This window comes from Myotis daubentonii, chromosome 10 (assembly GCF_963259705.1).
Source record: "Myotis daubentonii chromosome 10, mMyoDau2.1, whole genome shotgun sequence".
Classification (NCBI taxonomy): Eukaryota; Metazoa; Chordata; class Mammalia; order Chiroptera; family Vespertilionidae; genus Myotis; species Myotis daubentonii.
In genome coordinates this window covers 37,178,522-37,191,775 of record NC_081849.1, presented here as the reverse complement: position 1 = coordinate 37,191,775, position 13,254 = coordinate 37,178,522, and the positions used below count along the sequence as shown (strand labels likewise).

The 13,254-nt window shown below is 36.0% G+C and overlaps 1 protein-coding gene across 1 annotated transcript in view; it reads right to left on the bottom strand.

Annotated features, from left to right (window-relative positions):
* Nucleotides 1–13,254, bottom strand: part of CNTNAP2 (contactin associated protein 2) — a 1,845,032-nt gene that overhangs the window by 987,317 nt on the left and 844,461 nt on the right. The window contains exons 7-8 of the mRNA XM_059712082.1: nt 10,915–11,058; nt 9,356–9,620 (exon numbers count right to left, since the gene is read on the bottom strand). Of these exons, the coding sequence (XP_059568065.1) occupies nt 9,356–9,620; nt 10,915–11,058 (409 nt within the window). The remainder of the gene's footprint in view (nt 1–9,355; nt 9,621–10,914; nt 11,059–13,254) is intronic.

Sequence of the window (13,254 nt, the reverse complement as noted above, 5' to 3'; positions counted from 1 at the left end):
GATTCTCTATTGCACCACTATTTTTAAAAATTTTATTAACTATTTACAACAAAATTACAAAACAAAATGGCAAAAATATCTAAAGTTAATGAGATGGTTAATTTTATGTGTCAACTTGACTGGGTCAAAGAATGCCCAGATGTTTGGTTAAATATTATTCTGGGAGTGTCTGAGAGGGTGTTTCTGGATGAGATTACTATTCCAATCAGTGTGTTTAATAAAACAGATTGATCTCTGTGGATCTCTAGAATTCCCCCTCTCCACCTGTCTTGGAAGCCTGGACACTGATGTCTCCTGCCTTCAGATTTGACCTAAAATATCAGCTCATCAATCTCAAGCCTGCTGGCTTTCAGACTGGATCTTATACCATCCTCTCTCCTGGCTCTCAGGCCTTTGGTCTTGGAGTGAAACCATAGGCTCTCCTGGGTGTCCACTTGCCAACTACAGATCCTGGGACCTCTGAGTCTCCAGGACTGTGAGTCTGTTCCCGGTAACAAATCTCCTTGTTTCTATACACATCGTATTGGTTACACATTTCTATGGAGGGCCCTTAATAATACGGGTGAGTTATCTCTCTACTATATAAATCTACTATGCTTATATTTACCACTTACCCATCAGTTAGAGAAATTACAGCCCTTTTAAAATTTTTATTTATTTTATTTTTTAAAATGTCAACTACAATTTACATTCAGTATTATTTGTATTAGTTTCAGGTGCACAGCATGGTGGTTAGATAATCATATACTTGTTCTCCACAATATTTCCAGTACCCACTTGACCCTACTCATAGTTAGGGGGGCTCCCCTCAGCCCAGCCTACACCCTCTCCAATCCAGGACCCCTTGGGGGATGTCCGACTGGCAGTCGGACATCCCTCTTACAATCCAGGACTGCTGGCTCCTAATCGCTCACCTGCCTGCCTGCCTGGTCTCCCCTAACTGCCCCCCTATGCCAACCTGATCACCCCTCACTGCCTCTGTGTGCCAGCCTGGTCACCCCCAACTGCCCCCCCCCCGCTGGCCTGGTTGCCCTCACGGCCTCCCCACACAGCCTGCTTGTTCAGTCATTTGGTCATCCCTCACTAACCCCCCTGCCGGCCTGGTCACCTCATGCAGCCTGCTTGTTCAGTCATTTGGTCATCCCTCACTAACCCCCCTACTGGCCTGGTTATAGGCAGCCATCTTTGTGAGGGTGTGAGGGTTAATTTGCATATTCCCTCTTTATTATATAGGCTTATTGACTATATCTCCTATGCAGTACTTTACATCCCTGTGAATGTTTTCTGAAGACAATTTGTACTTCTTGATCCCTTCACTTTTTAATCCAGCTCCCCAACCCCATTCCTCTCTGACAGCTGTCAGTCTGTTCTCTGTGTCTATGAGTCGGCTTCTGTTTGTTTGTTTATATTGTTCTTAAGGTTCCACATGTAGGTGAAGTCCTATGCATTTGTCTTTCTCTGACTGACTTATTACACTTAGCACAATATCCTCTGGGTCAGCCCTTACACTTAGAGGAAACAATGGGCCTCTCAGCAAAGCTAATTTGCTCCTGTGCCTTTCCATCTCTGTTTTGGAAGCATCTGCAACTACATCCATGTATCAAGTTTGGGTTTCCTGGGCTGTATTCTTTGCTGGTCTTATATAACTCACTTTTATTCTCATAGTTGGTAATAGTGATGTTTCATTATTTTTTCTCTTTAACTAGTTTATCTGTATAGTAAACTAAAGTTTTTAAAACATGATGCATTCTCTAGTGGGAGCTTTTACTTCCATTTTATCCATCTCAGCTTATTAAATTTTATCCTCTTCATTGCCATTGAAAAAGTTATTATACATACACACACACAATCATATTTTATTCATCTTCCCTGAAAAGGGAATAGGATGTTTAGAAAGGCCCATAAAATGCCCTGGCCAGAGTGGCTCAGTTGGTTGACCATCATCCCATGAACCCAGAGGTCACTGGATCATTCCCAGCCAGGGCATATACACAAGTTGTGGGCTCGATCCCCAGTAGGGGCCATGCAGAAGGCAGCCTATAGATGTTCTCTCTCTCTTTCTATTCTTCTCTCTATATATAATCAATTAAAAAGAAAAGAATTAAAAGGCCCAGAAACCTTGTAGAAACTAGAGTGGGTATAGTATCTTTAAGTGTAACTATAAATTAAGATGTCCCATTTTTTATGGGAAATTATGCCAATATCTAGTATCATAAAACTATCCCCAGTCTCTCTTTTTTTTCATGTTGGAATATAATGCTTCTAGCAATGTGACAAGGCATCACCATGCACAGAGTATAATTAAAAGTATGTTTCCATTCAGCTTCATGATGACAATATAGCCACTTTAGGAGTTGAGATATAAGACAAAGTCAAGTAGGTGAAGCTACCCAGGAGCAGTACACTGTTCACCCAAATGCTTTCTACGTGGCACCATGTGGCTCTCACAGCAAGTCTATCTGATTTGGGAGAATAAAGTAAGAAAACTCCACTGTAGAAATGTCCAAGGTTATCTATGTTTATATCTATAACTATATAGATCTATATCCATCTCAGTTTTAGCTTTTACTAAATAAGAGGAGATATGTTATCCTAGAACAAAGCTAGATTCCTAAAATGAGCACAGTGCTCCGTGAATCAACCTTCATCACTCTCCATGGTCTTCTAAGAATCCAGAGCCATGTTTTATCTTCTGCACCTTAAAATAGATTTCCGGGTTTTTCTTGAGCATCTTACATATCTAAAAGTGCATCCAAAAGTAAGGAAATATAAAAAATAAATTTTGGCTACTATTTTTAGACATATTTGAAAATTATTTGGAAATAAAGAGATTTGTATTCATTGATTCATCATTAAGAGAGAAAATAAAATCTGCTATTATTTGATAGCAATAGTTTTAAAGGGAAATGCCTTTATATATGTGAATTCATCTATCTATCTTACTTTCTATCTTTCCTTCTATCTGTCTAGGCAAAAATGGGTTGAAAATTACATGGAAAGCATACAATTTGTTCAAAATTAGTTATACATATATTCAAATAAAAGCGCATAGATCCAAACCCAAATTTCTGCATCTGAATATGAAATGTTCCATTTGTTACATGAATACCATTAATAAAATTAGGCTGAAGCTCATTTTTTAAGAACACACTTTTTAAAAATTGACTATGTAAATGTTTCTAATTAACTATGAAACTAGAATTTTTAAATTGATATAACTTACTCTATGTAATTTCTACTTACAATATTGTTAAGCTTGCTTTTCAGAAATGTCATTTCATCCTTCATTATTTCATAGTACACATTTTTCTAAACAGTAATAAATATTTATTGTAATACATTTTGATATTATGAAAAATGTACTAAGAAGTTAGTCATGGACTAATAACCCAACAACTAAAGATGATAAATATTAGTATTACTCAGATTTTATTTAATTCTAAACTATTTCTTAGCTATTTGAGTACTTTAATAATATTGGGGACATATTCTATGTATATTTTTGTACAAATTTTAATTTACCATATTATATTTTCCAGTGGTATTGAATTTTATTTGAGAAATATGATTTCTCATGACATAATAGTATTCCACATAAGGATGCAATGCTCAGTCATCCCTTCATTTAAAATATTTGGTTTGTTTTCAATTACTATTATGTTTTCTACATTATGATAAATATTCTATGTACTCCTTTGTTTTTGTAAAATCAGAATGACTCAATGTTAACAGATTAAAGGGGAGTGACATTTTTAAGGCTTCTTATCATTATAGTTTTACTTGATTTAAAGAATACGTGTATTACTACACAAAGTCTCCAGTACTTCTCTAAGCCATTGTAAAACAAATCCCTTGAAGCATATAAAGTAATGCCTAGATAAACACTATTTAATTTTGAGTTGTGGAAATTTGATTTAAGAAATTATTAAAGCATATCAACAGTTTAAAATCACAGAGCTGAACATCATTCTCAATAAATAGTTAAAACATTAAAAAATAGTATTACAATCTAGACCTTTCTTTCCTTATGTGATGAAAAAGTAACCTCAAGGAACAAGCTATCACTGAAATTTGCAAGTTGAAATGAAGTAATTCCTTCAAATAAAAATGTGCTAGCTACATTTTCAAATGTTCATAAAACCAAGAGGAGAGAGAGTCTAATTCAGTGATGGCGAACCTATGACATGCGAACTCATTTTATTGGTTGATTTTTCTTTGCTAAATGGCATTTAAAAATATAAAATAAATATCAAAAATATAAATCTTTGCTTTACTATGCTTGCAAATATCAAGAAATTTCTATATGTGACAGGGCACCAGAGTTAAGTTAGGGTTTTTCAAAATGCTGACACGCTGAGCTCAGAAGGTTCGCCATCACTTGGTCTAATTGCTTAGTACCATAAGCAGTCCCAGGGAAATGCATTTACTGAGATCAAACTGGTAACTTGCTAGTATTTACCAGCAAGTTCCCTGGCTACACAAAAAGCCAAGAAAACATCTATTCCTTGTGCTATGGTTCGTATGTTTATGTTTCCCAAATTCATATACAGTTTGCCCTTGAACAATATATGGGTTAGAGGCACCAACCCCCAATGCAGTCAACAATGCGTATATGTATAACCTTTGATTTCGCAAAATACTTAACTGTTAATAGCCTAATGTGGACTGGAAGCCTTACTGATAGCAGACATTCAATGAGCACATGTTTTGTATGTTTATGTATTATATGCTGTATTCTTATAATAAAGTAAGCTAGAGAAAAGAAAATAGTATTTTAAAAATCACAAGAAGAAAAATACATACTTAGAGTATTTACTGGATAAAAATCCACATATACGTGGACCTGCAGAGCTTAAACCTATGTTATTTAAGGTTCAACTTGATTGACATCCTAATGCCCAGTGTGATGGTAGGAGAGGGTGAGGCCTTCTTGAGGTTATTAGGTCATGATGGTGGAGCTCTCATGAAGGGTATCAGTACTCTTACAAAGGAGGCACCACAGAGGTCCCTAGCCTCTTCCAGCAGGTGAGGACACAGCAACAAGTCCCCAGCCTGAAACCTGGAGAACGGCCTTCCCCAGAATTGGGCCATGCTACTGCCATGACCTTGGGCTTTCAGCCTCTGGAATTATGAGAAACAAATGCCTGTTGTTTACAAAGCACCCCGTTATGCTCTTTTACTAGGACAGCCCAGAGACTAAGCTGCTTTCCCTTAACACACCCAAATGGGACTCAAAGGTTGACAAACAAAAAACAAACAAACAAAAAATAAACAAACAAAACACAGACACACACACACACACACACACACACACACACACACACACACAAAGATTCTCTTTGGAGGTAGAATTACAAACAAAGGTGATATTTGCTGAGTACAACTGTCCAGTGCAGTAGGGAAGCAGAAAAGTCATTCTAAAATGAAGCAATGTCCGCCTGAACAAAACAAGGAGGTTTGAACACTTCAGCTTACTAGTAGCAAACGGTTGATTTAGAAACAGGGCAGAAGCTGAATGATTTTTCTGAAAGGCTTTGTTTACATGGATGGAAATTGATTTTTTTTTTAAATAGGTGAGAAAAGTCATTAATAGAATTAACTTTCCTTCCACTATATAAATGCTGAAACACATTTTATGACCTTATTCTTCTCAGCTGATCACAACTTTAGAGTATTATTCTAAACATCGATTTGTGATTTAGTGGCATAAAATTAAGGCATTTTATGATAAAAAAAATCTTACTAATATTTCAGGGTTTTTTTTCCTCTTTTTTCCTTCCTTTTGGCTACATCAGAAAATAATACACATGGATTACTGTCTTACTACTATTATAATACAGTGGGGCCTTGACTTAAGAGTGTCCCGACTAACGAGTTTTTCGAGATACGAGCCATCTCTCGGCCAATTTTTTGCTTTGAGTTGCGAGCTAAAATTCGGGTTACGAGCCAGCTTCAGATACCCCACCGCTAGTTGGCACAGCGAACGTCACAGTGAACGCCACAACATCAGCCCAGCATCACGTGTCTCACTCGTTCACTGCTGATTTGACATACGAGTAATTTGAGTTACAAGCTCTGTCGCGGAACGAATTAAACTCGTAAGTCAAGGCCCCACTGTATCATAATTTGTTCCTGAAAGGCACCTTTAGTTTTCCGATATAAAATGATACAGTAAATCCCCCTGAGCAACGAATGTTGCTGGAGGATTGGGTGGGTGGAATTCCTCTCTCACTAGTGGGAGTGGGGTTCTTGTGATGTCTTCAGAAAAGGAATTTTTTAAGGTTCATACAGGTGAATACATAGTTTTTATTTGTATACAGTTACATTTCTTGATTTGCAAAGTTCCATGTCCCTTATTCCAGGCTTGGAAAATGTGCAGCTGGGATTCAGTAGAGCCAAAAGTAGGGTCAGTGCCCAGACTTTCTATTCCAGAGCTGAGTCTGACGTAGCATCAGGCTAATCACCGCCCACTGTGTGGGCCCAACAGGACCATGAGACAGGGGGTGAATGCAGGGGAGTGCACCCCTGCAACAGGAGTCCCAAGAGAGCAAGAGGGCCAAAAGCACAAGAGCCAGGAGAGCCAAGAGAGAGAGCTCTCTGTGTTCAGGAATTAACTGTCTCAACCTCACGTCCTTGCAGTGGCCATGCCTATTCTGGCCTCTGACTATTCCCAGGTGTGACTGACAGATAAGCCTCTTCCCATGTCACCCAGACCTCACTGGGCACGTTATCTATTGCCCAGTCCCTTCGCCCATTGATTTGCAGGGAATAGACCTGGGGAGTGTTAAACTGCAGCTTCCTGGCAAAGCCGTATAAATGGCATGTCTATATCATTTTGTCTCCCCTTTGTTCTTTTCCTGTTAAATAATAACCAGGTTATTATAATGGCATCACTAGAACTTTAAAAAATTCCCACAGTTCAACTGAGGAGACAAATCTGTAGGTTAGTGTTTTCCAAACTGTGGTCACCACTTGTTTTTAGGTCATGAAATCATTTAGTGGCATTTTTTTTAATGGGAGAGAAAAAGAAAAGAAAACATCCTAATTACTAGAGTTCATCTAAAGGTAACTTATTTCTCTAAATTATTTTTTCATTGTTGCTACTTATACTAAGTTATCTTTACATTTAATTGAATTTGGTAAGATACATTAAAATACATATGAAAATTGTGTTCAATGCACACTCTATATATTTGTAGGATGAATGAATGGAGTTATAACATATTGGATTCCCTTTTTTCCTTTGCTTTTTAATAAACACAATTTCAATGAGCACAGGATTCGACTTTTTAAAAATGTATGTGTATCTATTTACTTACTAAAATTTCTCAAACTTGAGCAATGATATCTGATGCGATCTCAGTTTTTACTACGTGTATAGGAAAAAAAACACAGCAGTGATATGAAAAACTAAGGTATTTTCATTACAATATATAACAGGGAGACTATAGAAATCTTTAGATTTCATACTAGTTTCCCTTAATTTGCATGGATAATTGGCTAAATTGACAGAAATTTCTAAAGTTCAATTTTATCACACTTAAGCAAATCTATTAAATATATTAGTTATTAAGTGTTGGATTTCTTTATTCTTCATTTTTTTTAATAAGCACAGTTTAAATTAGATGAGAGTATCTTGGAGTCCTAAATTAGACCAAATTCAATTAGTAACTGTTTGTTGATCACTATGTTTAAGATCCTATTCTTTTCATTATAATGGTCTCAGGAAGTTGGATTGGGTAAGAGCACTCCAGGAGGAGGCCTTGCTACATATTTTTATGTGGTTCCTCACTAGAAAAGAGTCATGAATCATGACAGGATTTAGTGAGTGTTCCAACTGTGGTAAATATTTTATTTGTGTATTTGTTTTATGTGCTATACTGATCTCTCCAGATATTTTCTATTTACTAAATTTCCCCAAGTGAATTTGTACTGGGAAGTAGTGATAAAATATGGTTGATCAATCATTTTGACTTGGAACATTCAGGGGAAAAAGCACAACTAACAATGCAAAAACTGAAAAAGTAAACATCTAGGTAGTTCACACCAGCCTTTGATTTCAGAAACACCTCTTACATAATGGTCACTATGTCTTCCTTGAATTCTTTTCAGCAATAGTCCATACAGAAACACAAAGCCTATTTACAAAAAAATAAAAATAAAAAATAAAAAACATACATCCTGCTGCAAAAGACACCCTGTTAGTGAACACTGGATCAAAGAGCCACTGTGCTGAACTTGACAAACATTCCCCAGGACACCTCTTCTGTTATAAGTGCTGTTCTACATGCCAGCGATAGAACAGGCCTGGCTACTGCCCTCAAAGAGCTGACCACACAGAGGGGAGTGAGCTGAACACAAATAATATGACCTGTTAGGAACAGTGTCAGGGGTAAGCATATGACGTCACCAGTGAACCTGGAAAGTCTAGCCTGCAGGCAGTCATGCAGCTGAGCACTCGGTCATGAGCCTGCTCTCTGTGTTTTGTACATCTGTCCAAGGTGCTCAGAAACATTAGTTTTCTCTGTTGTCTAGGGAGTGCTTTACAGAACAAACACAATCATTGCTAGAAACATCTAGTGAAACTGTGTGAACATTTTACTGCTTATCACTCCCATAACATGTCGAATTTTTCTTTGTTTAGAATATCTCACTTTGCAATTTCAACTTTCTTTGCACCACATTACTCAAAGAATATTCCAAGGTTGCTACGTCTGTTCGGGTAACAACAGTGTTACCTAAGTGTCAGTTTATCATGCCACTGTGATGTCGAGTTTAAAAAGCACCCTCCTCGGTTGATACATGCATGTTGTACTCACTCCTGTTTGCTTTCTTCCCTGAACATTTGCACAAATTTAACAAAATCCTTTGAAGTTTTGATTCAGGCAGTTGAATAGACCTTTGAAGTCATAATTAAATTATTATAATCCCATTACTAATTGTAAAAGATACCTGAATGACCATGAATTCAAAAGATACCAGGTACTAGTATGTTAGTAAAATAAATATTCTTTGTTTTTAAAGATAAAATATTCACTTAAAGAAATATCAATTTCTCCATTAAATAGGAATTAGCATTTATAAGAAATAGAAGATTTTGGTGCCCTAAGACAGTCCAACCAACTTTTCTCCTCGCCCACCCCTCACCTTCTCAGTAAGGTTCCAAGTTTCCCTTATTCAAACAGCACTCAGGGCAACCAAGAAAGAATCTCAGACTGGATCCAAATATAACCACCAGCATGTAACACCTCCCAAACCAAACCAAACCAAACCAAACCAAACCAAACCAATGCAACTTCATCTGCGGAAATCGCCTCAGCAGTTTCAGGAGCAAACATCAGGGGATTTCACTGACCTGAGGAAATGTCTATTTGGCTCATCTTGGTCTGCGTGACATTGATGTGAACACCAACTTTGCTGTCAGCGAGGTCAATCTCCACGTTGCCCAAATTATCTGCAAAGTGACTGAAAAGCAGGAGGCCATTGGGGTTCCAAGTCCTGAACTGGAAACTGACCACAAACAGGTCCTGGTGGAGCCGTCCAGGCACCTCCAGGTAACTGGTGGCATTGAAAAAGACCGGCACCGTGTAGGGCTCCACACAGGAGAAACTCAGGTTTCCCTGTAAAACAGAAGGGCATTCTTTGAGGAAAATGCAGAATAAAATAAGGATCCATGGAAGACAATAGAGAAAGCTATAATTCTACATATTTCAGAGCAGAGATTTAGCCTGCCCCAAACTATCACATGTAGTAGGCTGACTTGAATTCAGGAATTGGATACCTTGACGTGAGTCTACTAGGAGTGTATGCCTAACAAGGTGCAGAAGTTAGTCATCAAGTTTGGATGTAACCAGGTCAATCCATCATGAAATTGTTAGGCAACCTGCTGTGATGGGCTGACCAGGGGATGGGCTGTGCATCTCTGAGAGCTTCAGAGTGGACCACTGGACTCTCTGAAGATAGCAAAAAGCTGCTTCTCTCCCCCTAACTAATGATGCATCAGCTGGGGAGGTGATGCCCCTGTCTTCTTCTGGATGTCCTATTCAGATGGCTATTATTATATTACTGGTCTCAGTGGGAATCATGGTCATTTGGTTGCCAATTATTAAACTGATATTCTGGAGCAAATGGTCTTGGGTTTTACACCAATACTTATATATAAATTTTAATTATTTAGTATCAGCATAGTTTTTATTATTTCAGATTATTTTTTTTATTCAACTAAAAATCCCACTGAAATTCCCATGAACTGTGCTTACATAATAATGAATTAATGCTTATGGAAACAGTGACATGAATGTACAAAATTAAAACAAAAATTGCAAAACTACTTCTATCTCATAATCCCCCTATTTTGTACACACAAATTTGATATACTGAATTTTATATTGGTATACACTAAATTTTATATTCCAGGGTCTAAGTACCTTCCTTTTAAAGATCTGAAAATCTACATTTGTTCTCAGCTTCTTTGATCCCACCATAATATTCTGAGGAATATGATTTTATATTTTTAACTGACCCTACAATTTTTTTTACACAACACCATTATCTATCTCTAGATACATAGTTCTTTCACTTCAGCACATTAACTATTAAATTTATGGCAGACTCTCTCTGAATTAATATTAAAATTAAGTTTGCTCTGTACCTTCACCAATGATTATTTTTACATGTTTACTTTTACCAATAAAACTCACCATCTATTTTCAGCTAATTCAACTCAAAATCCAGTATCGATTCTTAGAGTACATCCAGGATCTACACATTGGTAATTCTAAAGTCAGTTCTATACTGTTGAGCCCAACGTATGTGTGACAAAAAATGCTATGATGTTGTTATACAATAGTCCATAGAAAACGCAAGTTCTGTGATTTTCCTATGAACCAATATTTCTGGGGTCAAAGATCTTACCACATTTGAAGGCTCCAGCTTCTTCCTTCTTGCAAGATCAGTTATGTTGGCGCCATTGTAGTTAATGCTTTCCATGCAGCCTTTGAAATTCTTTCTACTGCTAGAACTGGGCTTACCGGAGAAAGGTATGCCTCCAAAGGTGATCTTTGAGAAAAAAGCAACAAAACATTCATACTGTATTTGACTTAAAGAAATAACATTCACATTTAATGAGACAGAACTATCAATACAGGCAAGGTCTGTTATATTTACTTTACCAATATATACAGACATTTTTCTGTCTCCAAATCTATTATATTTAATTTTTGTTGTTATTGAAGTGCATAATAGTATTATTAATTCTGGCAATTAGATTATAACTTGAATAAGAAAATAGCAACAATCCCTTGAGTTTTTGCTACCCAAAAGGCATTTTATAATTTATCCTGAGAATGTTTTAAAACACTTTACACAGCAAACATATTAAGTAATATTAAGATACATTTTTATGTTTATCCTTTAAAGACATACTATCAATACATGCCTCTAGTCATCATGAGATAATCAACACTAATATATAAATTGATAAAACTGCAGCCAAAAGCAAGGAATATTGTATTTATCTGACATAAACTTATTGTAGTCTAATGTCCATTAAAGTCAAACATTCATTAGACTTATGGTGAATAGAGAAAATAGTTCAGGAAGTCTCATTACTATATTGAGTAGGAACATCTTAGAATTTAGGGGCTGTAACTTGAGAAGTACAGGCTTATAGATATTATAAGTCTTTTAAATTATAAGGAAGAAGGTCACTATTTCTTCCCGTGAGTCTCTAGCTACTATTGCCTATAAAAAAAGATTATGTGTTTTCCAGATATCTTTGGTCAAATTACAGCACTGTAATATCATTATCATATAATAGAAATTAGACTTACTTATGCATTGCTAATAATTAATTAGTAGTAAATGAATCTACTAATCATAGATGTAATATCATGATATGTAGTATAGATATTATATGATTAATTATCACTCAGTGTTATCATCAATTTTTCTTATAAAGTTTTGAAAACAAAAGTTTTTAAATGTCAAGACTTCATATTTGATACATAAGGCAAAGATCTTTGTGTGCTAGGAGGCCATTAGAAAATTATGTTCCATTATTTAACAACATGTCATTTTAAATGTCTAATTAGATTTATATTATCTCATAAACCATAAATCATTGATGGCTTATGAGATAGTACACAAAAAAACAGAATAACTCAATAAATTAAAAAAATAATGGTTAGCTATATATCATTTATTGTAAAGTTTATATATAGGAAGAAAAAAGGAAAACTGATAATATATTTAAAAATTAGAAAATTACAAAAGGAAAAATTGAGAATAACCAAGATCATAGAATTATTGAAAAACAATGTTTTTACGTAGCATCGAGCTGAACTTATTAGGTATATATAGGTTTACCTAACACCAAGGGTAAGAATTATTGATACTTAAAAGAAGTATTTAATTTCCTATCTATAATTTATTTTATCAATTTCTTCCCTAGTTGATAGTAATAAAATCTTTTATGCTGAATGACAGGCAGTATCACATATCTTTTAGCATAGGCAAAAGAGAACACTTTATTATAAAGATTTGAAATACTATATGAATTCAAAGTCAGGGATGCAGCTCATTTCATGAAATACTATGATCAGGGATGAATTTTATGAAACATTCATAAAAAAAATAACACCTATCCTCTTCAAACTTTTCCAAAAAATTCAAGAAGAAGGACTCCCAAGCTCATTTTATGAGGCCACATTATCCTCATTCATAAATGAGATAAAAATACTACAAAGAAAAAAAGTATAGGCCTGATGAACATAGATGCTGAAATCCTCAACAAAATATCACATACCTAAACCCCAGTTTGTAAGTGTTGTTTGATTCCTTCTCTGTGTGCATAGCTTATCTAGGGCTTTTCATTTTCCTTTGGGAGGCTGATTCAAACACGCCTCGCTTCTCTGCTTTCAGCAACCCTTGGCACACGTCCTCCCTTATGGAAGGTGCTCGGGTGAAGGAAGCATCAAGGGCTCAATTTACCAGGCTCCTTACAACTAAGAGATGCAGGTTCCAATCCCAGTTCCTAATGCAACTAATGATATGAGAATGTAACTAATCCCTTATTTCTGGCTTTGTAGTCTCATCAGTAAAATAAAGTGGCTGGACCACAAAAATACTTTCTGAAATTGTAACTATTCTGATATTAAAAACTGTTGCAGTTATTAATCATCAGATATTCATATGCATCATACGATGGGACTTACCGCTGATATTGCCATTCAAGGATTACTCTGAAAAACAGCT